Source organism: Hemiscyllium ocellatum, chromosome 6 (assembly GCF_020745735.1).
Source record: "Hemiscyllium ocellatum isolate sHemOce1 chromosome 6, sHemOce1.pat.X.cur, whole genome shotgun sequence".
Taxonomy (NCBI): Eukaryota; Metazoa; Chordata; class Chondrichthyes; order Orectolobiformes; family Hemiscylliidae; genus Hemiscyllium; species Hemiscyllium ocellatum.
The window spans coordinates 111,249,600-111,274,163 of NC_083406.1; the positions used below are offsets into that span (position 1 = coordinate 111,249,600).

General features: G+C 43.5%; 1 protein-coding gene across 4 annotated transcripts in view; it reads right to left on the reverse strand.

Moving 5' to 3' along the window:
- LOC132816543 (interleukin-5 receptor subunit alpha-like) overlaps positions 1-24,226 on the reverse strand; it is a 60,375-nt gene extending 36,149 nt beyond the window's left edge. For 2 of the 4 annotated variants that reach the window (XM_060826284.1, XM_060826286.1), the window contains exons 1-2: positions 24,009-24,226; positions 1,856-1,991 (exon numbers count right to left, since the gene is read on the reverse strand). In XM_060826284.1, the coding sequence (XP_060682267.1) occupies positions 1,856-1,943 (88 nt within the window). In that variant the 5' untranslated portion in view covers positions 1,944-1,991; positions 24,009-24,226. Of the gene's footprint in view, positions 1-1,855; positions 1,992-18,619; positions 18,881-24,008 lie in introns of those variants that run through there. The other 2 variants (XM_060826285.1, XM_060826283.1) reach the window with 2 other exon arrangements.
- Positions 24,227-24,564: the final 338 nt, after the last annotated feature.

Genomic DNA, 24,564 nt, shown 5'->3' on the forward strand with positions numbered 1-24,564 from the left:
CTTGCCGATCAAACATCCTTCTCATGCGACTGAATCAAAATCTTGGAATTCCCTTTCTAACAGCACTATGGTTGCACCTCCACCACAGGGGCTGCAACGGTCTCAGAAAATGGTTCCATATACTGTGCCACATGAGGTGGGAACTGGGGGAGGGGTTCACTCACTCCAACTCCATTTTGATTTAATTCCCTCCCTTGTTTTCCCCATTTGTTTCTTACTTGTGATTGTTACACTCTCCCTGGTGGGCAGTGCTTGTAGATCTGGCATTTATTTAGTTAATTGGGTGGTTTGGTGGTGGAATCTTTCCTTTCAGAATTACAAAATAGAGCTGGAGTTTGGGTTTCAAATATCAGTTTGACTTGGCTCCATTTCCACTAATGCCTTGCTTCTCATTAGCCCTCGTGGACTCTGGTGGTTATTGTTTAATTAGCTAATGATTAAGTGGAGGATTTATAAAATATTTTTGACAAAAAGAGCTGTATTTCTCCTGATCGCAGGCCTAGTTAAAGTAAACATCCACAAAACCAGGCAGCAGGCTGTGGAGCATGTCATCTCTGCCAACTGTCTGCCCCTCTCCCATGGTTACATTCACTACCCGGGTGACCTTGGAGAAGGACTATGTGACGTCCATCGCAATGTCTTATTTTTTTCTCTGACTCCAAATTGATTGAGTCACCTCCCATACGACCTTTGATGGTTTGCATCACCATTTGGCAGGTTTCTCTTGTAAATATTCAATACACGGCTGTTTTACTGATGGGGGTTTTTAGTTTAAAAAATAATATTAGTTTAAAAGGCACAATGGTTTTGGTAGTGGGAAGGTTGCTCGGTTATGTGTGATAACTCTTATGGGTCAAAAGAATAAAATATTCTTTAAAAAGAGCTGGGTTTCCCCTTGGGGATGCTGAAATGCCTTATCCCTCATTCCAATGCTACTATGATTTAATCCCCACCCTTGTTCCCTTCCCTTTCTTTTATTTTTGTTAATACTACACTGCCCCTGACAGCATTTGTTACTGCTCCTTGTTAAGTGGGAGTTAAGATGTGGAGGTGCCGGTGATGGAATGGGGGTGTCAGAAGTCACATGACACTGGGTTCACCTGATGAAGGAGCAGTGCTCCGAAAGATTGTGGTTTCAAATAAACCTGTTGGACAATAACCCGGTGTCATGCAACTTCCGACTTTGTTAAGAGGGTGAATTGATCATTTTCTAGTGAATCTGACAAAACAAATGAGCTAGGGTTCTGGCGATATCTGTGCCTGTGAGCACTTAGAGAGGGAGCATGTGGTATCTGAAAATTTTCAGAAAATGGCGTGCAACACAGAAGTGAAGTATATAATTTCCCCATTTTAAAATATTCTGTTGTATCTCCACTTGTGTTTTGAGCTATGTCACACTGGGCCTGGTGGGCACAGTTTGCTATTTGTGTCTAGATTAGAGTGGTGCTGGGAAAGCACAGCAGGTCAAGCAACATCTGAGGAGCAGGCCCTTGGATGCTACCTGACCTGCTGTGTTTTTCCAGCACCACTCTAATCTAGACTCTGGTTTCCAGCATCTGCAGTCCTTGTTTTTACCACAGTTTGCTATTTGATCACTATGGTGATTGGATATCAAAGTGAGGAGCTGGTTTCTTCCTCCGAGTGGGTGGTTTAGTTTTCAATTTGGTTAAGTAAAAAAAACAGACTTGGTTCCTCACGCGTGGGGGGGGGGGAGGAAGGGAAGAGAAAAGAGGCTGAAGTATATCTTAAACAGTAATGCAGTGGTAAATCTCAGAATGTCCTCTACTGCTCTTGTTTAGGAAATCTATATTGTGCACGGATTATGTTAAATACCAAAAGAGTTGAAATCACTCACTCATTTCTTCCAGCGATATAATAGCATCTTCATTGACTGTAATTGTCCAAAGAATGGCCATAAGTAGGAAAGATGCAATGACAGGCATGATGCTGGATCACAGAGGACCTATATAACCATTGGTATATGTGACCACCTAAGGAATAGTATATGAACAGATTAGAATACTTAATCTCTTAGAATGCCATACTACAACTTTTTATTTTATTTCCAAAAATTTGAGTACAAAATAGTTTTACTTATCATTAAATAATTCCAACCTAAAAGTATGTTTAATGGGATAAAGATGGCCCATGACTATTTAACCCTCTTGTATGAAATTCGTCATCTGTATGTTCAATGGAGGCATGAATCCATTCAAAACATACAATTATATACGCTGGGCTCAACAATCCATAGGTATCTGATTGGACAGAATGCCTCAGATTTAAAATGAAATATTGAGCCCCCATCTATTATTTTTATTGAAGAGAGTTCCATACTCCCTATGTGAAGAAGTTCTTTCTGATTTCACCACCCTACTAGCCTGGCAGGGTTGATAAGGTTACCTTCGACACCTGACCTCATCTGAAGGCGAGGTCGAGGGCCAGAGGCACTGCAGTGTCCACAACTCATCTCATGTTCTACACCATCAAAGAGTGTGTTATGTAAACATCTTTGGACCTCTTTGCCACAGACAGTTATGGGATCAGAATCCTTGTGTTCATTTAAGGCTGAGATGGATAGATTCTTGATCAGCCGGGAATCAAGGGTTTCAGGAAAAGGACAGGAAGGTAGAAGTGAGGAATGTCAGATCGGCCATGATTCTATTGAAAGCAGGAGACGCTTGATGGGCTGACTGGCCTGTTCCTATTTCTAATGGCCTTTTTATGGGTCAACACTCAAGGGGAAAAGACAACTCCAATATGACAATAATTCTTTACAGACTTGGACTCCTAAGAAGCAAACCCAAATGTATCAAACACTAGGCTAGATATGCCTGCTTTGGATTTGTTGTTGGTCTGTTCGGAATTGATAGATTTATTGGCAGATATTTCATCCCCTTTCTAGGTGACACCATCAGTGTTGTGTTGTGTTGCCTCCTGTGAAGCGTTACTGTACTCTTCCACTCCAAATTGATGTGGTTCTGTTTGAGCTGTTTCCGGTTTGTACCAGTTCCAGATTTCCATTGCAACAGTCTCTATACTGGAATCCAGGTCAATGTGTTTGTTGATGAAGTCTGACAATGAGTACCATGCTTCCAGGAATTCCCTCGCTGTTCTTTGTTTGGCCTATCCTAGTATGTTGTATTGTCCTGATCATACTCATGCTCTGTGTGCATGGATACCAGGGAGAGTTGGTCATGTCATTTGGTTGCTACTTGGTGTTCATGGATGTGGGTCGCAAGCTGTCTGCCTATTTATCCTACATAATGCTTAGTGCAGTTGCAGTATGGAGGTTTGTAAATTACTTTCGTCCTACACACAGTGGGTATCAATTCCTTTATTCTGGTGAACCACTGTCTGAGTGTGGCTTTCAGTTTGTGTCTTGTCAAGATCCCTATTGGTCGGAGCAGTCTGGTTGTCAGTTCCAAAATGTCTTTGATGTATGGGAGAGTAGCCATGGTGTTAGGGTGTGTCTTGTCTTCTTGGTGTTGCTTGTCCAGCAGGCATCTACAGACAAAGCTGTAAGTGTGTCTGATTTTTGGCAAAGACTTTGTGTAGGTGTTCTTCTTCCTCTATTTGTAGTTCTGAGGTGCTGTAGTGTGTTGCTGCTCTCTTGAACGGGTCCTCATGCAGCTGTGGGTGTTTGGTTGGCTGCTATTGTGGTTTAGGATCTGATCAGTAGGCGTGTTCTTTCTGTGCAAGAGCAATGTTGTGCATTCATCATTCTGTGTCCTTGTAACCATTACATCAAGAAATGGGAGTTATTTGATGTTCTCCTCCTGTCTTGTAAATTTGATCCTGGTGAAAATACTGTTGATCTTCTGAAATTCAATTTCAGTTCTTTTGATTATCACAAAAGTGTCACCCACGCCCCTGATCCATTGGTTGGGTTGGATCTGTGGCAGGGCTGTCTGTTCGAGTATTTGCTTCAGCTATGATGGGTAAGCCCATAGGTGTCCCATTGATTTGTTCCTGGCGGTTGAAGATGGAGTGTGTTGTTAGGCATAGGTCAATTAGCTTTAACATGCTGTCTTTGTTAATGGGTTTGTAGGCAGTTTGGTCTGTTCTGATTGTCCAAGAGTTTTGCTGTAGTTTCTTTGGCTAAAGTAATGTCAACTGAAATAAACAGTGCCGTAACATGGAATGAGACCATCACCTCATCTTTGTTGACATTAATGTTCCTGATGTTGTCCAGGAATTCCTGCAATGAATGGAAGAGATGTGTGGCTCCGCTAATGAGGTGTTGAAGCCTTCACTGTTGTTCCTCGGCTAGTCTGTGTGCAGGTCTTCCCAGTAGGGACATTATGAGCCTGAGCGGTTTGTCGGGTTTATGTACCCTGGGGAGTCCATAGAATCGCTGGGTGGTCATGCCTTCTGCTTTCATCATTTGGAAGTCTGACTTGGTTATGAGTCCATTTCAATATAGGTTCTGTAGTGTGCTAATCCCATTAACTAGTATTGGTGTCAGTTCCAACTTGGTAGATGCTGGTATCTGCCTTTTGGATGTCGCCTGCTTTGTCCGTTACTACTGTCATTTGGCCTTTGTCAGCTGTGTTTGTGTCCTTTCTTAGTTCTTCCAGGACTTTTTTCTCCTTTATGTTCAAGGTGTTTGTTTGTCTTCTTCTTGTCAGTGTGGGTACTATGAGTTGTCTGATGGTCTGCTGTGTTTCATTATTAAGTCCATTTTTTTTTAGCATTCATACCAATGCTGCTCGGAAGTCAGTCTTCCTTGCGTCCTTGCAGTTCTAATTGAGTCCCCTCACTAGTACAGCTTTTTTGGTGTCTAATAGTTGTCTCTTTGATATGTTTCTCACTCAGGTGTCTGTTGGATCATCTTTGTTGTGGGTTAGTTTGGCGGTTTGTGACATGCCCACTTTCTCAGTCGCTTGGCAAAAATAATTCTAGGACCTAGGAAATTTCTGGCCCTGAGAGTTTGTCTGCAACACAGGTGACAGTATCCCCTGCAGACAGGTACAGATAGTGTGTGAGAAGGCAAACATAGAGATGTACAGCACAGAAACAGACCTTTTGGTCCAACTTGCCCATGCTGACCATGTTATTGATGGACACCCTGGTGTGTAAGGGCTTTAAGACCATGAAGGAGCCACACAATGATATCTACGGGGCATAAGTAGCACAGTGTAGGAGAAGCTAATTAGACTTGAAGTTCTACTAGCCTGAGTCCTGGACTTATGCATGAAGATGGACGGGATTAGTTAGGACTATATTCATGGAAGTTTTGAAGAATGAGAGGAGAACTCAGAAACATACAGCATTTGAACAGGGTAAACATAGGGAAGTTGTTCCTCATGAGTGGGGGGGCCAGACCCAGGGATCACAGTCTAAGGATACAGAATAGACTATTTATGATAGCGATGAGGAGAAACGTCTTCACTCAAAAGAGTGGTGAGCCTGGGGAATTCTCTGCTACAGAAAGCAGTTGAGGCCAAAACATTGAATGTTTTCATGAGGGAGTTAAATGTAGTTCTGAGTGCTAAAGGGATCATGGATATGGGGAGCAAGCAGGAACAGGGTCATAAGTTAATGATCAGCCCTAATCATACAGAATGGCATAGCATTCAAAGGGCCAAATGGCCTAATCCTACTACTATTTTCTATATTTCTATGTTTAAAAAAGCCCGTGTAGACAACAATTCCTTAGCAATGTAACATGAAGTTGAATATCTCAGTCTACTATGTATATCTGCATTTGTACTGATGTGCAATAAGGAGAGTTTGACAGAAGTCTGACATTGAAGACAGGTCTTGATCTTGTCTTATCCTTAACCAGTCTCTCTTGTCATCAGTCATTCCTGATGAAGGGCTTTTGCCCGAAACGTCGATTTTCCTGCTCCTCGGATGCTGCCTGAACTGCTGTGCTTTTCCAGCACCGCTCTAATCTAGAATCTGGTTTCCAGCATCTGCAGTCATTGTTTTTACCCAGTCTCTTTTGAATCCAAACTCTTGGGTATGGCACTAAAATCTCACAATGATGCTACCCCAACTTTGTGTACCTCTGCAGAGATGAGTCTTCAGGGGGTCCTGGGCAAGAGGATGGACGGCCACGACAGCAAAGTAATGGAGAGTACAACATGTTGTGGGATGGAGATGGAGGCAAATGTTCATGAGGTGAAACCATCAAGCATCGACTGTCCAAGTGATAGACCATTCTGGCTTGGAATTAAATTGTCATTCCTTCACTGTCAACGGTCAAAATCTTGGAATTCCCTCCCTAAGGGTATTGTGGGTCTAGTTACATCACACAGACTGCAGCAGTTCAAGAAGGTCAATCACCATCACTATCTTCTCAAGAGCAATTAGGCCCGGTGATGCACATGTTACACAAAATAATCTGAAAAACTATGTCGGTCCAGTGTTGCCAACCTTATCTCTTTGGCACATAGATACACTGAAGCCTGCAATTTAGTACCAAATCCTTCAAGCAACCTGCAATTTGCCGAGCATAGATGGAAATTGTTTGGATAATCAACTTGTGCAATACTACTTCTTATCTCAATCATCTAACAGAGGATGGGTTTGGGTTAGTCTATCATTAGCTTAATGCTCTGCGCACTTTACGTTCTCTTTCCATTCAGTTTTGCAGATCACTACTTTGAGTCCACCCATCACCCTCACCCCTCTTCCTGCTCACCCCCAGCCCCCTGCCTCTGCAGCTGCTAATGGTGGTTGCTAATTCTTCCAAAGTCTTTGGAACTTTGGACCCATCTATTCTCATTCCCCTTCTTTATTCCTTGAGGTTTTGGGTGATTTCCTGATATGCTACCTGCACATGCTCACATTTATCAGAAGGAAAAGGTGTGAGATGGAGATTGGCCTCTGACAATGAGGTCTAGATATTAAAATATTCTTTGCAAAATCCATCAAGTGGCATTATTTATAGAACTGTACAGCACAGGAAAAGTTAGATGAGAGGAGAACTCAGAAACATACAGCATTTGAACAGGGTAAACATAGGAAAGTTGTTCCTCATGAGTGGGGGGGGGGCCAGACCCAGGGATCACAGTCTAAGGATACAGAATAGACTATTTATGATAGCGATGAGGAGAAACGTCTTCACTCAAAAGAGTGGTGAGCCTGGGGAATTCTCTGCTACAGAAAGCAGTTGAGGCCACAATGTTGTGCCAAATATAACGCTAAATTAAACTAATCCCTTTTGCCTGTACTTGTTCAATATCCTTCCATTCCTTGCCTTTTCATATGCTCATCTAAAAGCCCCTTAAACACCTTTATTCTATCTGCCTCCACCACTATCCCTGGCAGCGCATTCCAGGCATCTACCACCCTCTGTGTAAAAAATGTGCCCCTCCTTTGAACTTTCCCCTCTTACCTTAAATACATGCCCTCTAGTATTAGACATTTCAAATTTGGGAAAAAGATTCTGACTGCCAAACCCATCTCTGCCTCTCATCATTTTGTAAACTTCTGTCAGGATTTCTTGTATTTGCTAAGGTTCTGCCCATCCCACAGTGTTGCAATGGATGGCTCTGCTTAACCCTGCAATGAGTTGAACCAGACCATATCACTTACTCTTTTTGGAAAGATTTGTCCAGACAGGTAGCAGTCTACGCGCAACACCCTTGAAGCCATGTGGAAAAAATGTTTTGGGATCTGGCACATTTGTCGAATGATTTGACAGAATGACTCATCATCAAACATTTCGACAAACAACCAAGCGATACATTGACTGACAGTGATGCGCCACCTCCCTTCACCTAGTCTCATTATCTCTGCTCATTGCCCCCAAGGTAGCTATGGTTAGAAAGAGACTTCATTCCGGGAAGTATCTTTGCAAAGAAAGTTTTTCTGCTAAGGTTCATCCTGAAGACTTCCACAACACAGCTCTATGGGCTGCAGAGGGACCATCAGTCTGTGAAAGTTGTTGTTTAGATAGACTGTAACTTTCACAGAACCGTCCATAGCCAAGTGTTACCAACTGGCATGTTCCAAGTTCCAAGACTAAGGTATGTTCTAAAGCTTGGGGCAGCCATTACAAAAGGCTGAACAGTGTAAACTCATAGTCTAAGGCCATAGCAGACTGTGGGGCCAGAGACTGTAAAAAAAACCCCATGGGCTATACTCACCAGTGAACACGCAGCCTGAAATGCAAATATACATTGTGAATATTAAACAGTTTGTCAAGAGACATCACAACCAACCACATGTTGAATTGAAAGAAACTGCATTAAACTTGCTCTCATGACAAATTTGAACTGTATTGTTCTTTACAAATAGTAAAATGAAGTATTCTTTGTTAAGGGAAAATTGTGGGGCTTCGGTCTGTGGAGAGCTAGATGGTGGAGTACCCCCTGCAACTCACAATAAGAGTTAAAACCCAGGCTTAACTACACCTTAACATCAAACACAAACTGTGGAATGCTGACAGAGGGGAGGGGAACATGTGCCTGGCCTTGGCATCCCACTGGAGGAAACAGGAATTCCATCAGGATTCCACAGGAAGCATTTCTTCTGGGACCTCGGATCACTCCTCCTCCACTCCCAACACCTATCTATATCGCCTTCCCTTGCTATCAAACAGTCCTTGAAAGTGGTGTTGTAGGTAGACTAGGAGGTGAAGAAGACCTTTGGCACACTTGCCTTTATCGCTCAAGCCACTGGGTATAGGAGTTGGAACGTCATGTTACAGCTGTATAAGACATTGGCAAGACCACATTTGGAGTACAGTGTACAATTCTGGTCACCCTGCTATAGGAAGGATCTTATTAAACTGGAAAGGGAGCAAAAAAGATTTACAAGGGTATTGAAGAGACTGGACTGAGATTGGAGAATTGAAGTTATAAGAAAAGATTGGATTAGCTGGGATTTTTTTCCCTGCTGCATAGGAGGCTGTGGGGTGACCTAATGGAGGTTTATAAAATCGAGAGAGACATGGATATGTTGAATAGCTAAGCTCTTTTCCCCAGGATTGTGGAGTGCAAAACTAGAGGGCATAGGTTTAAGGTAAGAGAAGAAAGATGTAAAAGCGATCTGAGAGGCATCCTTTACACACACAGTTTGGTGTGAATATGAAGCCACGTGTCAGAGGAAGCAGTGGAGTTGGGTACAGTTACAACTTTTAGAAGATATTTGGACAGATGCATGCAGAGGAAAGGTATAGAGGAACATGGGCCAAATGCTGGCAAATGGGACCAGTTCAGTTTAGGAGTGTGGGCCGGCACAGACAAGTTGGGCCACACGGTCTGTTTCCACACTGTATGACTCTAATCGCAGAAGGTGAAGCACCTGCCCATTTGCTTTCTCCCTCCTTATCCAAGACCCCAGCCATACCCACCAGGTGAAGCAGCGATTTACTGTATTCGTTGCTGACAATGTGGTCTCCTCCATGTTGGGAAGATGGAATGGAGACTGGGTGACCTCTTTGCAGAACACCTACCATTCTGAATGTTAAAATGAGCCCAAGCTTCCAATCACCTGCCACTTCAACACACCAGTGTGTTCCCATGCCAACATTTCTATTATAGGCCTCCTGCAGTGTTCCACTAGGCCTCAGCGCAAGCTCGAAGAGCAACATCTCATTTTCCGTGGGGCCCTACAGCCACTGGGACTCAACATTGAGTTCCCTTATTCCTGATGAAGGGCTTATGCTCGAAGCTTATTCCTGATGAAGGGCTTATGCTCGAAACGTCGAATTCTCTATTCCTGAGATGCTGCCTGGCCTGCTGTGCTTTGACCAGCAACACATTTGCAGCTGTGATCTCCAGCATCCGCAGACCTCATTTTTTATTCAATGACATTAGAGCCTGATTCCTTCCTCCATTTTTCTTTACTCACCCCACACCTGCCATGACATAAAATGCTCGCAGGACATTCCCTCCTACTCTCGACTCTCATTGTGACTTATTCAGCTCTTTTCTTTCCTCGCCTTCTACAAATAAACTCCTCACCTGTCTTTCCCTTTCACATGCCTCTCTCTCTCTCTCCCTGGGCTCTCTCTCCACTTATTGGCTAACCTTTGAACCCACCTTCCCAACTTCATCTTCAGCATAACTTTTTCCTGGCTGCTGTCAGTTCTGATGAAGACTTGCTGGACATGAAATGTTAACTCTGCTTTCTTCCCACTGCCGTCAGACCTGCAGAGATTCACCAGTAAACACTTCTGTTTTTGTTGGCTACTCCTTGTCAGTGTTTTTTGAAGGGATCACTTCAGTTGACCAGCTACAAGTCAGAGGTACTTCTTTTCTAGGGCTGAGAGAAAATAAAGTAGAGCTGCCAGCATGTGGTAAGTTAGCAAAGTGGAGGAGAAAAAATGTAGAAAAGTTGAAGTGAAAGTGAAAGTAGAAAACTTAATAGCAATACTGCCTAGAGCCCACATGTTCCACTTTCTTTGAAATAGCAAGCACAGAATCAATTTTGACTACCTGACAGCCTCTGATGATGATGATTTAATTTATTATCAGTGTACCTAAGTACAGTGAAAAGCTTTGTTTGCAAGCAGTATAGGCAGATCAGAATAAGCAAGGACATACAGATCATAGGGTGAAAAATAACTTGGACAGAGTGAGGCATACAGGTTATACTGCTCAGGATGCATACTAAACACAATCAACATTAACACGATCAGCATTATTTAAAGTTAGGGGTCCATTCATCAGTCTAATAACAGCAAGGAGAAAGCTGTTCCTGAACCTGTTGATGCATATATTCAAGCTTCTGTATCTTCTGACTGACGGAAGAGGTTGTAGGTGGTCATTACCACGTTGGGAAGAGTCTTTGATGCTGTTGGCCAACCTTTCCACAACAACCTAATACATAAATGGAGTCCATAGATGGGAGGTTAGCTTCCATGATGGCCTGTACTGTGCACACAACCTTCTGTAGCTTCTGATGCTCATGGGCAGAGTAGTTGCTGTACCAAGCCATCATGCACCCTGTGTGCTTTCAATAGTGTATTTGTAAAAGTTGGTGAAGGTCCTCATGGAATTGTGGAATTTCTTGAGCCTTCTAAGGAAGAAGAGGCATTGTTGTGCCATCTTGACCATCGCATCTATAGCTTAAGACCAGGGCATGTTGTCAGTTATTGTCATTCCTCGGAACCTGTTATTCTCAACCCTCTCAACCACCACTCCGTTGATGTTGATGATGGTGTGTTCTCCTCCTTCCTTTCTGAAGTCAATGATCAGGTCTTCAGTCTTGGCGACATTGAGAGAGAGGTCGCTATCACTGCACCACACCACCAAGCTCTCGATTTGCTTTCTGTACTCTGACTCATCATTGTTTGATATCTGTCACTACGGTGGTGTCATCAGAAAACTTGTCGATGGTGTTTGTTTGGAATTGGGCAGCACAGTTGAGGGTGCACAGGGAGTACAGTAGGGGGCTAGGAAGGCATCCTTCGGTGGCTGCAGCCTTGAGGGTTATCGTGGAGAAGGTGCAGTTGTCTATCTTCACTGATTGTGGTCTGAGGATCAGGAAACTCAAAATCTTGGTCCAGAGCACAGAGCCGAGAGCAAGGTCTCAGAGTTTTGAGATCAGTCTGGGGGTGATAATGGTGTTGAAGAGGGCACTGTAGTCAATGAGCAAGTGTCTGATTTAAAGTTCCACCAACTGAACCAGAGCAGCTTTTGCACGTCGGAATATCACTTGACCCATCTCCTTTTAAAGATTCTGAGGAGGCTTGACAGGGCATTTATTGAGAAGGTGTTTCTACCACCAGAACAAGTCTCAAACCCTCAATTAAAACTGAGATGCAAAGAAATTTCTTTTCTGAGTAGGTGGTGTGGTGAATGTCTGAAATTCTTTACCACGGAGAGTTATGGAGAATATATCCCTGAATATACTTAAAGAGGAGGTAGATCGATTTTAAAATATCAGCAAGTTGACAACTATGAGGAGCTAGCATGAAAGAGGAGTTGAGACCTAAGGAAACGAACCATGATCTTATAGAATGGCAGTGCAGGCTTGATGGGCTGAATGGCCTACTCCTCCTGATACTGTTACATTTTGAATAGGCAAATCGGGGCAGGACTTACACACTTAATGATAAGGACCTGGTGAATATTACTTATTATAGAGATCCTTGAGTGCACGTTCATAGTTCCTTGAAAGTAGAGTCGCAGGGTAATGAAGAAGGTGTTTGATGTGCTTGCTTTTATTGCTCAGTGCATTAAGTATGGGAGGTGAGAGGCCATGTTGCTGCTGTACAGGACATTGGTCAGACCACTTCTGGAATACTGTATTCAGTTCTGGTCTCCCTACTACCAATGTGTTAAACTTGAAATGGTTCAGAAAAGATTCACAAGGATGGTACCAGGGTTGAAGGGTTTGAACTAGAGGGAGAAGCTAAATAGGCAGGGGCAATTTTCCCTGGAGTATCAGAAGCTGAGGGGAGATCTTATAGAAGTTTATAAAATCATCAGGGGCATGGATAGAGTGAAGAGCCAAGGCCTTTTCCTCAGGATAGGGGATTCCAAAACTAGAAGGCATATTGAAAATGGAACAGTGTAGGTTAGATGGGCTTCAGATTAGTTTCACAGGTTGGTGCAACATTGAGGGCAAAGGGTCTGTACTGCATTATAATGTTCGATGTTCTATGTTGAAGGTGAGAAGGGAAAGATTTAAAAAGGGCCTAAGGGGCAACCTTTTCACATAGAGGGTGGTGTGTATAGGGAATGAGCTGCCAAAGAAAGTGGTGGAGACTGGCATAATTGCAACATTTAAAAGGCATCTGGATGGGTACATGAACAGGAAGAGTTTAGAGGGATATGGGCCAAATACTGGCAAATGGGGCTAGATTTATTTAAGATATCTGGTCAGCGTGGACGAGTTGGACTAATGGGTCTGTTTCCATCCTGTACATCTCTACGACCCTATGACTTATTTATTATGTCCAGTAATGACTAATTCACTGTTGTTTGTTGCACAAGCCAAAGACCTTTGCTTTGCTTTTGCAGCTTCACTGGTACGCCTCAATAATCTTTTCCAATCCACTGCACAAGCAGCAGCTGACTGGGAACTGAGCTTAAAAATAAACTCAAACTTCATCTGCCAGGCCGAGGAAGTGCTGATTTTGCATGTGGAAACAGAAAATAAACAACTGCACACATTTACTGCCCACTGCCAGTCGAAAAACTGTAATGAACCTTATTCTGAGGGTTTTCAGTTCCTCTTTGCCATTCTTGTGCATCTGTTTTCATTCAACAATCAAACCTGCTAAGCCTGGCTCACTTAGTAGCACCTTAAGTCAGAAAGTTGTGTCCCTCCAGAGATCTAAGTACCCGGGGTCAACACTGAGAGAGCTCTACATACACTGTCATAGGTGCTGTCTTGCAGGTGAACTGGTACATTGGAGTCCCTTCTTTCCTCTGAATGTAAAACATTCCACAGCATTATTTCAGAGCCTGAGCTATCTCCACGGTAAGAGACAAAAAAAAAAGCAGATGCTGAAATCCAAGGTAGACAAGCAGGAGGTTGGAAGAGCAAAGCAAGCCAGGCAGTATCAGGAGTTGGAGAAGTCGATGTTTCGTGCATAAGCCCTTCATCAAGAATCAGAACTTTTTACATCCAGACCAGGGTCAAACAAAGTTGTGTGGTTGCCCCCATCCAGTTCATCATCGAAGTATCAGCATTTGTCGGTAATATTGCTTGACCCTGGTCTGGATGTAAAATGTTTTGATTCCTGAGGAAAGGCTTATGCCGGAAACGTTGACTTTGCTACTTCCTGATGCTGCCCGGCCTGCTGTGTTATTCCAGCTTCCTGCTTGGCTACCTGAGGTATCTCCATGGCTTGGGTTATCCAGCAGACACCTATCCCTCAATCAACACCAAAGTCAGATAATCTGGTCATCATTATATTTCACTAGGTGATAACCTATGCTTTACACCACTCACTGCCCTATGCTAACTAAGCTGTAAAGCACTTTTGGGACGCCCCATATTACAACAGGTGCTACATAAATGCAACTCTTTCTTTCTAAAATATTGATTGGCAAGAAATAATAAACACTGCTCACAGTTATTCATAAAGCTGGTAATCTCATTTCCTAACCAGCGCCTCTTAATGTGCTTTAACATTATAATGTGGTCCTCCACATTGATGCAACTTTAAAGTGCATAATTTTCTATAGTGTAGTGGTAGTATCCCTACCTCTGTGCCAGGGAGGCCTGCGTTCAAGTCTTGCCTGCTCCAGTGGTGCCTCATGACTCAGTTAAACAGGTTGATTAAAAATGTCTGAAGTGCACAATTGTTACATATCACTCCCACACCAGGAGTGCAAATTCATTAAGATGTTGGACTAAACCACCTCATTATGATAAACAGAGTCTGCATTTTTTTATTGTGTGTGAACATCTGCCAGTTTCTATAAACTTACCTTATTGAGCTTCCAATGTGGCGTCCAACAAATCTCTGTTACTGAACTGCGAGAAAATGAAACTTGTCACTTGCACTCCACTTCCAATTCGTTCTTATCCAAAGTGTTTGATTCTCTTTAATCCTTACACTGCCTTACACTCTCTACTGCTCTAAAATCTTTCAGTGTTATGATATTCTGAGAATTCTGTGCACTCCCTACTTCCTTCAACCCCTATTGGTGACCCTAATGTCACCTTCTTTGTCCCGGTGTTATCTTATGTCTGTAAATGCTCTTGTGAGATACCCTGAGTATAAAATAAAACATACAAAAATAGGAGCAGGAGTTGGCTATTCAACACTTTGAGCCTACTTGGTCAGTATGGGGTGGCATGGTGGCTCAGTGGTTAGCACTGCTGCCTTACGGTGCTAGGGACCTGGGTTCAATTCCATCATCAGATGACTGTCTGTGTGGAATTTGCACATTCTCCCTGTGTCTGTATGGGTTTCCTCCCACAGTCCAATAATGTGCCAATCAGGTGGATTGGCAATGACGGGTGGCACGGTGGCTCAGTGGTTAGCACTGCTGCCTCACAGTGCTAGGGTCCCAGGTTCGCTTCCAGCCTCGGGCAACTGTCTGTGTGGAGTTTGCACATTCTCCTTGAGTCTGCGTGGGTTTCCTCCGGGAGCTCCGGTTTCCTCCCACAATCCAAAGATGTGCAAGTCAGGTGAATTGGCCGTGCTAAATTGCCCATAGTGTTGGGTGCATTAGTCAGAGGGGAATGGCTCTGAGTGGGTTACTCTTCGGAGGGTCGGTGTGGACTTGTTGGGCTGAAGGGCCTGTTTCCACACTGTAGGGAATCTAATCTAATCTAATCTAAATGTTAAATATTGGCATAGTGTTCCAGGTAAATGTAGAGTGATAGGGGAATGGGTCTGGGTGGGATACTTTTTGGAGGTTCAGGGAGGACTTGTTGAGTCAAAGGGCCTGTTTCCACACTGTAGGGATTCTACGATCTAATCAAACAATAATGTGCTTTCACAGTATATTACAGCCAGGAGCATAATGAACAGCAGGTTCATGGCTGTTGTATACAGGAAAAGCAAATTGTTGTTTGATTCTGATGAAGAGTCATGTCAGTCTTGAAATATTAACTCTGTTTCTTTCTCCACAGGTGCTGCCAGACCTGTTGAGTTTCTTCAGCAGTTTCTGATTTTATAGTATTGTTGTCATTCCCATTTCTCTCTGACAATCATTCCCAATCTCAGTCACACTGGTGCAAAAGACAAGGAGCATTTTCAATCATCTCCGAACGGAAATACAAAGCCATGGATTCATCTCAGCCTCCTCCTGAGGTCCCCAATATCATGGATTCCAGTTCTTAGCTGATTTGACTCACAGCAAAGTTATGGAAAATGTTGATATTGCAACCAGGCAGGACTTAGCCACCAAAACCTACCCACCAACACTGTGTTTGGATTTTGCAAAGAACACTCAGCTGTAGACTTCCACTACAATCTTCGTCAAAACATGGACGGAAGTGCAGAGCTCAAGATGTAAAGTCAGCTGACTACTCTCGATGTCAAGGCTGCAGTGTGGCAGCCCAAGCGAAAACTGGAATCCATGGGAATCCAGAAGACAGCTGGAGTCATGCCAATCACAAAGAAGGAAGGCTGCCTCTTTTGGAGATTGAGCATCTCAGTTCCAGGTCATCACGCAGGAGCTCCTCAGGGTTGTGTCTGAGCCCCACTCATCTTTGTCAATATTGTTCTGTCCATCATTGTGTCGGAAGTAAGGACCTTTGTTGATATGATGGCACAGTGCCACTTGTACCACTTGTAACTCCTCCGGTTCTAAGCAGTCTGTGCCTGCCAGCAGATGATGTATTTATACAGCTGCTACCCTGCTGAATTGAGCCTGCCCTCCATCTTGAAGGTAAAGGTATACAGGATAGTGAAAAAAGGCATTTAGTACACTTGTCTTTATTGGTCAGTGCATCGAGTGCAGGAGTTGGGAGGTCATGTTGCATCTATACAGGATATTGGTGAAACCACTTTTGGAATATTGTGTTCAGTTCTGGCCTCCGTGCTATAGGAAGATGGCATTAAACTAGAAAGGTTGCAGAACAGATGAACAAGGATGTTGCCAGGGTTGGAGGATTTGAGTTTTGGGAGAGGCTGAATAGGCTGGGGCCTTGGAGTGTCAGAGGCTGAGGGGTGAACTTAGAGAGGTTTATAAAATTGTGAGGCACACAGATAGGGTGAATAGCCAAGGTCATTGTCCCAGGGTAAGGGGTCCAAAATTAGATGGCATTGTTTTAAGGTGAGAGGGGAAAGTTTTAAAAGGGACCTGAGAGGCAACTTTTTCACACAGAGGTTAGTGCATGTCTCGAATGAGCTGCCAGAGGAAGTGGTGGAGGCTGGTGCAATTACAACAGTTTAAAAGACATCAGGATAGGTATATGAATAGGGAACGTTTGGGTCTGGATTCATTTAGGATATCTGGTCAGTATGGACAAGGTGGACCTAAAGGTCTGTTTCCGAGCGGTACAACTTTATGACTCTACAATTCTATAACTCAGAGCATGATGTAAGACATTTCACTTACCTTTGAGTTCAGCTCCGACAACATTCAAGAATCTCAATGCATTACAAGCATCTCACTTGATCAGTACCTGATCCATTGTGATAACGTTTTGTAATGTAATATCATTTGGAACTTTTGGTTCTAAAGAGAATTTTAAAGTTGTGTTTTGTGAGGTAGGTTTTGCTTTCTATGGGATAAGAAAGTCATAGAGTCATGGAGTCATAGAGAGATACAGCACGGAAACAGACTCTTCGGACCAACTCGTGTCCATGCCGACCAGATATTCTAACCTAATCTAGTCCCATTTGCCAACACTTGGCCCATATCCCGCTAAACCCTTCCAATTCATATACCCATCCAGATTCCTTTTAAATGCTGTCATTGTACCAGCCTCCACCACTTCCTCTGGAGCTCAATTCATACACACCCTCTGTATGAAAAAGTCGTCCCTTAGGTCCCTTTTATATCTTTCCCCTCTCACCTTAAACCTACGCCCTCTTGTTCTGGACTTCACCACCCCCCCCCACCCCCCCCCACCCCCCTCCCCCCCCCCAGGAGAAGAAACCTTGCCTATTTATCCTATCCATGTCCTTCATGATTTTATAAACCTTTAAACTGGTCACCTCCCAGCCTCCGACATTCCAGGGAAAACGGCCCCAGTCTACTCTGCCTCTCCCTATAGCTCAAACTCTGCAACCATGGCAACACCCTTGTTGATATTCAGTTCAAACATAATTTTCAAGAATGTTGTAATACTTTAAGTAACTAGCAAGCTTTTGGGAGTTACTTACTAACACATGAACTTTAATGAGTTACAAAATAAAAATAGATGGCTTCAGTTCGGACAAAAAAAGTTACACCACGAGAAAAGAATTGAGTTGGTGGAAGTCTTCAGGCAGGAAATAATTTCATAGATTTTTAATTGTTTAAGCAGAAGTGTTGGGAAAAACTTCAAGTTTTTCCTAATGGTTGGTTAACCTGTGATTTTGTGTCTCTGGGAGAAATGGTGGGAATCCCATCTAGTGATATGCAGAAATCTGAACATTACAACCTTGTCAGTTACATGAGAAATCTAAGACTTAAGATAAGAGTGACACTTCACTGGGACTGTATTTGTAAAGGACTTTACTGGGAAAAATAGTGGTTGAAACATTCCTTTTTCTGTTTATCACAAGACACTTTCAAATTGTTGTACATTTACATAGCTTTGATTACTTCACTCTTCGTGTAATAATTCTATCAACAAAAAATGCATTGGCAGCTTCATGTGAACATATTCAGCACCGACCAGCACCAAAACCAAACTACCAACTAAAACATACGGTAAAAATATAGTCTGTCAAGCCAGCTTCCACATCAGGATCCGACTTGACCGATATTCCCACGGGCTGCGTCCAAAACACCATCGACTGAAACATATACACAACTCACCACTGACACACAGTGGCAACAGTATGTACCAAGAATAAGTTACAAGGTCAGAAATCTCACAACGCCAGGTTAGAGTGCAACAGGTTTGTTTGAAAACACTAGTTTTTGGAGCACTGCTTCTTCATTGAGTGCACCAATGAAGGAGCAGCTCTCCAAAGGCTTGTGTTTTTGAACAAACCTGTTGGACTATAATCTGGTGTCGTGTGATCTATGATCTTGTCCAACCCAGTCCATCGGTAGCATCTCCACATATAAGATACAATGCAGCAACTCACCAAGGCTCCTTCACCAGCACCTTCTGAAAGCACCAACTCTACCATGGGGAAAGATTAGGACATGATCATTGAAGTTTCACTCCAAGCCATACATCATCATGACTTTGACATATATCACCGTTGCACCCTTGTAGCTCTGTCAAAATCCTGGATCTATCCGTCACGGCACTGTCAGTTAACATACACCACAAGACTGATACAGTGCAAGAAGTTATTTAGATATAAACAGCAGCTGGGATCACTCCAAGTGCAGAATCAAATGAAAGTCAGAGCGAGCACTGCGCCTGCGGTAAATAAAGCAAGTGCATTCTGCAATAGATGTCTCAATCTCCCTAGGGGGATTTAAAAAACAGTAAATTTGCATACTGGAAATACACCTGCATTCTAAATGCTAGCCATTGCGCAATTGGTAGTGCCTGGCCTCTATTTTAAAACGTTGAGAGTTCAAATCTGACTATAGAGCATTGTCTATAAAATTTGGGCTGAGTCAAGTGAGCGTTGCACTGTTAGAATTGCACATCAAATCAGGACGCCCCTGCCTGTTCTCTCAGGCAGATCACAATGTCCTGTTTGAAGAAGAATAGGGGAGTTCTCCCTGGTATTAAGACATCAAGCCTAGCACCGTTCTGTTGGAGATGTGTTTATCGAATAAATCGTTTGTGGAAGTCTGTGCATCTGTTAAGACGCTTGTCTAAATTCTTCTCTTTGCTATTCTCTTGCAACCTATCAGCCTATTAATTCCTCTGGCTAGCGGTCATTAAGATGCATGCGATTTAGCTTACAAACGTTCAAATCTGTGTACATTCAGAAATAAGAACAAGCAGAGGAAAGAAGAGTTAATTTTTTTTGGCAATGAAATTATGTGACATGGACCACACTGTCGAAAGGGGTGCCTGGAGCAGATTCTCGAGTGAGATCCATATTGCAGGGCTATGGGGTATGGTTTAATAGTGAGATCTATGCCAGCAATATACATGGTGAGGCAAATGGCCTCCTTCAAAGTTGTAAAATAATAATGTGCTCAATCTGTAGCATCTCAGAACTAATAAATTTCTGAGCAAACAGTTTTGCATAACAGAATTCACACAACAAGCAGAAATGTATTTATGCTTTTATGGGATCTAGGTGTCTGACAAGGCTAGTATATGCCAGTCACCCTTAATTCCCTGTGGAACGCATGTGGGCATTAGACCACTTCAGAAGACAACCACATTGTTGTGGATCTGAAATTAGATTGGCAAATTTCTTTCCATTAAAGACATTAATGAACCAGATGGATTTTTACCACAGTTAATATTCATTATCATAGTCACCATTACAGAGAAGGCGTTTTCCTATTTCACAAAAATGAATTAAACAGTGTATCAACCATAATCTCTGAACGATGGATCCAATGATATTACCACTATACCGTCAACTATCATTTATACCACAAATAATGTCTATCAGTGATACACCATGACTGTATTTAAACAGACACAAGTACACAACCATGCACTCAAGTTGTCCTGCAGGGAAACTGTCACTATGAAGCATAGGTACAAATTAAGCAATATAATTGTGATCTCAAGGTCAGAGCTACACCAAAACAAAAACAGAAAATGCTGGAGAAACTCAGCAGCTGGAGACATTTAGAACAGTTCTGAAGAAGAGCAATATCAGAATAAAAATATTAACTTTCCAAAACTATTTTCTCTCCACAGCTGCTACTAGCCCTGATGAGTTCTTCCAGCACTTCCTGTTTTTGTTTCAGAGTTCCAGCTTCTATGACCATGAGATGTTGGAGCCTTCAGATCCACTGCACCATTCAATAAGATCATGGCTCAATGCATCATGTTTCATATATGCAACCCTCAATCCTGAGGTTATACCGTCTGGTCCCCTGGAGTCTCCCACAGGGGAAAGAACCTACCTTGTCAAGTCGGGGAGAAAGTGAGGTCTGCAGATGCTGGAGTATCAGAGCTGAAAATGTGTAGCTGGAAAAGCGCAGCAGGTCAGGCAGCATCCAAGGAACAGGAAATTCGACATTTTGGGCATAAGCCCTTCATCAGGAATTGAGTAAAAAGTGAGATCTGCAGATGCTGGAGATCAGAGCTGAAAATGTGTTGCTGGTTAAAGCACAGCAGGTCAGGCAGCATCCAAGGAAAAGGAAATTCGACGTTTCGGGCCAGAGCCCTTCATCAGGGCTTCATTCCTGATGAAGGGCTCTGGCCCGAAATGTCGAATTTCCTGTTCCTTGGATGCTGCCTGACCTGCTGTGCTTTAACCAGCAACACATTTTCAGCTTCATCAGGAATTGCCCTACCTCATCAAGTCCCCTATGAATCTTCAGTAAGGTCACCTCATAGTTTTATATTTCAATGAGCACTGTTGTGGACCAGGCCAGACCCCCTCAAAACATTTCAAGAAAGTGACCCAGACCCTAACTTTGCAAGTTGTATGAAGCAGGTGTAACGCAGATATTCCAGGAGGGATGCAGCTGGCCAAGCCACTCAGTTTTAAACAAAACAGAATTTAGTTACAAGATTACTGAATGAAACATAAACAGAGAACAGAACACATAATAACTTAGAGAAAGTGAGGACTGCAGATACTGGAGAGTCAGAGTGGAAAAGTGTGGTGCTGGAAAAGCACAGCAGGTCAGGCAGCATCCGAGGAACAGGAGGATTGAAGTTTTGGGCATAAGCTCTTCATCAGGAATGTGGGGATGTGAAGGGGAAGGGGGCTGAGAGATAAATAGGAGCATGGGGGTGGGGCTAAGGGAGGGTAGCTGGAAAGGTGACAGGTGGATGCAGGCGGCGAGGGTAATTGCGAAAGGTTGATGGGGAGGGTCAGGTGGATAGGTGTGAAGGAAGATGGACAGGGAGGACAGGGTCAGGTCAAAAAAGTGATGCCGAGTTAAGAGGGTTGGATCTGCGATGAAGTGGGGGGAAGGGAGATGAGGAAACTTCCCTCCCTCCGCCTCATCCCAGATCCAACCCTCCAACTCAGCACCACCCTCTTGAACTGTCCTACCTGTCCATCTTCCTTCCCACCTATTCACTCTACCCTCCGCTCTAGCCTATGACCATCATCCTCCCACCTCTGTCTACCTATCGCCATCCTGGTGATCTCCCACCAGCCCAACCCCACTCTCCTATTTATCTGTCAGCTTCCTTCGTCCCAACTCCCACACATTCCTGATGAAGTGCTTATGCCTGAAACAGCGATTCTCCTGCTCCTGGGATGCTGCCTGACCGGCTGTGCTTTTCTAGCACCACACTCTCGACTCTGATCTCTAGCATCTCCACCCCCATGCTCCTATTTATCTCTCAGCCCCCTTGCCCCTCACATCCCCACATTCCTGATGAAGAGCTTATGCCCAAAACTTCAATCCTCCTGTTCCTCGGATGCTGCCTGACCTGCTGTGCTTTTCCAGCACCACACTTTTTGACTCTGACTCTCCAGCATCTGCAGTCCTCACTTTCTCTAAGTTATTATGCGTTCTGTTCTCTTTTGTTTATGCTTCATTTGGCAATCTTGTAACTCACTTGCTCCAATGTTAGTATACCTTTTATCAGAGTTACACTGCACAGACTGCACAGTGGTAAGCTGGGGCTTATAGCTCATGACTTTTGTCTGTTAGATTGATTCAGTAGCTATGCAGCCAAGTTTGTCATATCGCATCTTTGAAGAAGTGATACAGTAATTTCTTGCACCGAACAGAACCATTCCCATTAATCCCTCTGTTCATGAATTTAAATAATTGACTCACGGTCTGGAGTGACAATAATGGTTCTTACAGAGAGCAACAAGTTAAGGAAAACAGCCTTCTTATGTTTCAGTCTTAAGTATTTTTAACCAAATAATATCATGAATGGAATGTACTTCAAAGGGGGAAATTGTAGCTGGAAGCTGAGCAGTTTTGCACCCAAACCCCACACCATCTTGAGAGAATTATTCAATTCTTCATCATTTTGGGTTAAAATCCCCAAATTCAACAATTTATACAATTTATACAATTCTGGTCACCTTGCTATGGGAAGGATATGATTAAATTTGAGAGGGTTCAGAAAAGATTGACCAGGATCTTGCCAGTATGGGAGCGTTTGAGTTGTAAAAATAGGTGGGGTAGGGTAGGGCTTTTTTTCACTGGAGCATCGGAGGCTGAGGGGTGACCTTATAGAAGTTGAATTGAATTGAATTTATTGTCATGCATACTGAAGCACAGTGAAATTAATTAAGTTAATAAAATTATGAGGGGCATAGAGAAGGTGAATAGCAAAGTTCTTTTCCCAAGGGTGGGGGAGTTCAAAATTAGGGGACTTTTTTTAGGTGATAGGAGAAAGATTTAAAAGGCTCCGGAGGGGGCAACTTTTCAAATAGAGGGTTTGTCATATGTGGAATGAACAGCCAGAGGAAGTGGCAGATGCAGGTACAGTTACAGCATTTAAAAGTCATTTGGACAGGTACGTGAATGGGAAAGGGTTAGGGGAAGGGGGACCAAACACAAGCAAGTTTAGGATGGGAAATTTGGTAAGCATGGACAAGTTGAACAAAGGTAAAAACAATGACTGCAGATGCTGGAAACCAGATTCTGGATCAGTGGTGCTGGAAGAGCACAACAGTTCAGGCAGCATCCAAAGTGCAGCGAAATCGATGTTTAGGGCAAAAGCCCTTCATCAGGTTTGCTTCCGCTATACGATTTTATAACTTTTTGGAAGCACTTTCACCACAGAGAGCTGTGGAAGTTCGCACCCAAAGCCTGTCAGCACTTTCTTAAGAGCAGTTCAGGGCTGCTCAGGAACGTGATCTTGCCGGGAAAGTCGAGCTTGTCAGAGACAGCGGTCAGAAGAATTGTGCCTTTTCAACCTCATTGCTTGGGGAAGTGGTTTCAGAAAACAGTTTACAGTTAATTACCTATTCTCCGACTTAAGTGGCTGTCATGTAGAAAATAGAAGGGAGTCGACTATCCCTGAGCCTTGTGTTCGTGGGGAGTGGGGAGAGAAGGGCAGAATTGTGCACAGCAAAATCCCACGCAGGCAGGGACTAGATTTTAGTCAGCGGCTGGTTGAAAGGGAGTACACATGGAGTTTGTATATCCACTGAATAATACAGAGGAATCTCTCGGATCCACCTGAAGTCAGGGCTAGGGTTTGACAATACAATGAAGGGCGACAGCCCCGTTTAAAACCCTGACTGAGTTGTCAGGCTACGCTGTGTCAATAAAGCAGTTAGATAACACTAGGGTGTAATAAAGAAGCAAAGTTTCGCGAGGCTAGTTTGGGTTCTGAATGTGGGAGAATCCAGCGGCCAGAACAGCGAGCAACATCTCAGCCCTCTGCCTGCCTTTTTCATTAGAGACGAACTCGTTAAGGCATTGCATTGACAGAAGCGAACAACCACTTACCCAAGGGATAGACAGATTAAAAAAACTCTTCTCTCAGTTCCAAAGTTAATCCCCAAGTACTTCAACAGACATTCCAGCTGCCCCACGCGTCCCTTTATATAAGAGGCTACTGAGGATATCGAATCCACGTTCTCAAAATCCATTTCCTTTGTGACTCACTCGGAGATGCTATCAAGAGTTCGCTCTCACCAAGCTCTCAGCTCCATCGCTCTGAGCTGGCTGTGTTCAGGCATGTGGCCACATGCTCCAGCTGTCACTTCTGCAACATTGCAACAACAAACAAAAAAAACAGCAGCAATCCAAAAAAGAAAACTGCGGAGGTGAGGCTGAGGATTTAACATGCCCAAAGGGCACAGGGAAGGCAAGCAAGGAAAGAGGCCCTTTGGCCCATCTGATCCTTGCTAGTCACAAGCACTTGTCCATAGAGCCATAGAGATGTACAGCATGGAAACAGGCCCTTCGGTCCAACTTGTCCATGCCGACCAGATATCCCAACCCAATCTAGTCCCACCTGCCAGCACCTGGCCCACAGCTCTCCAAACCCTTCCTATTCATA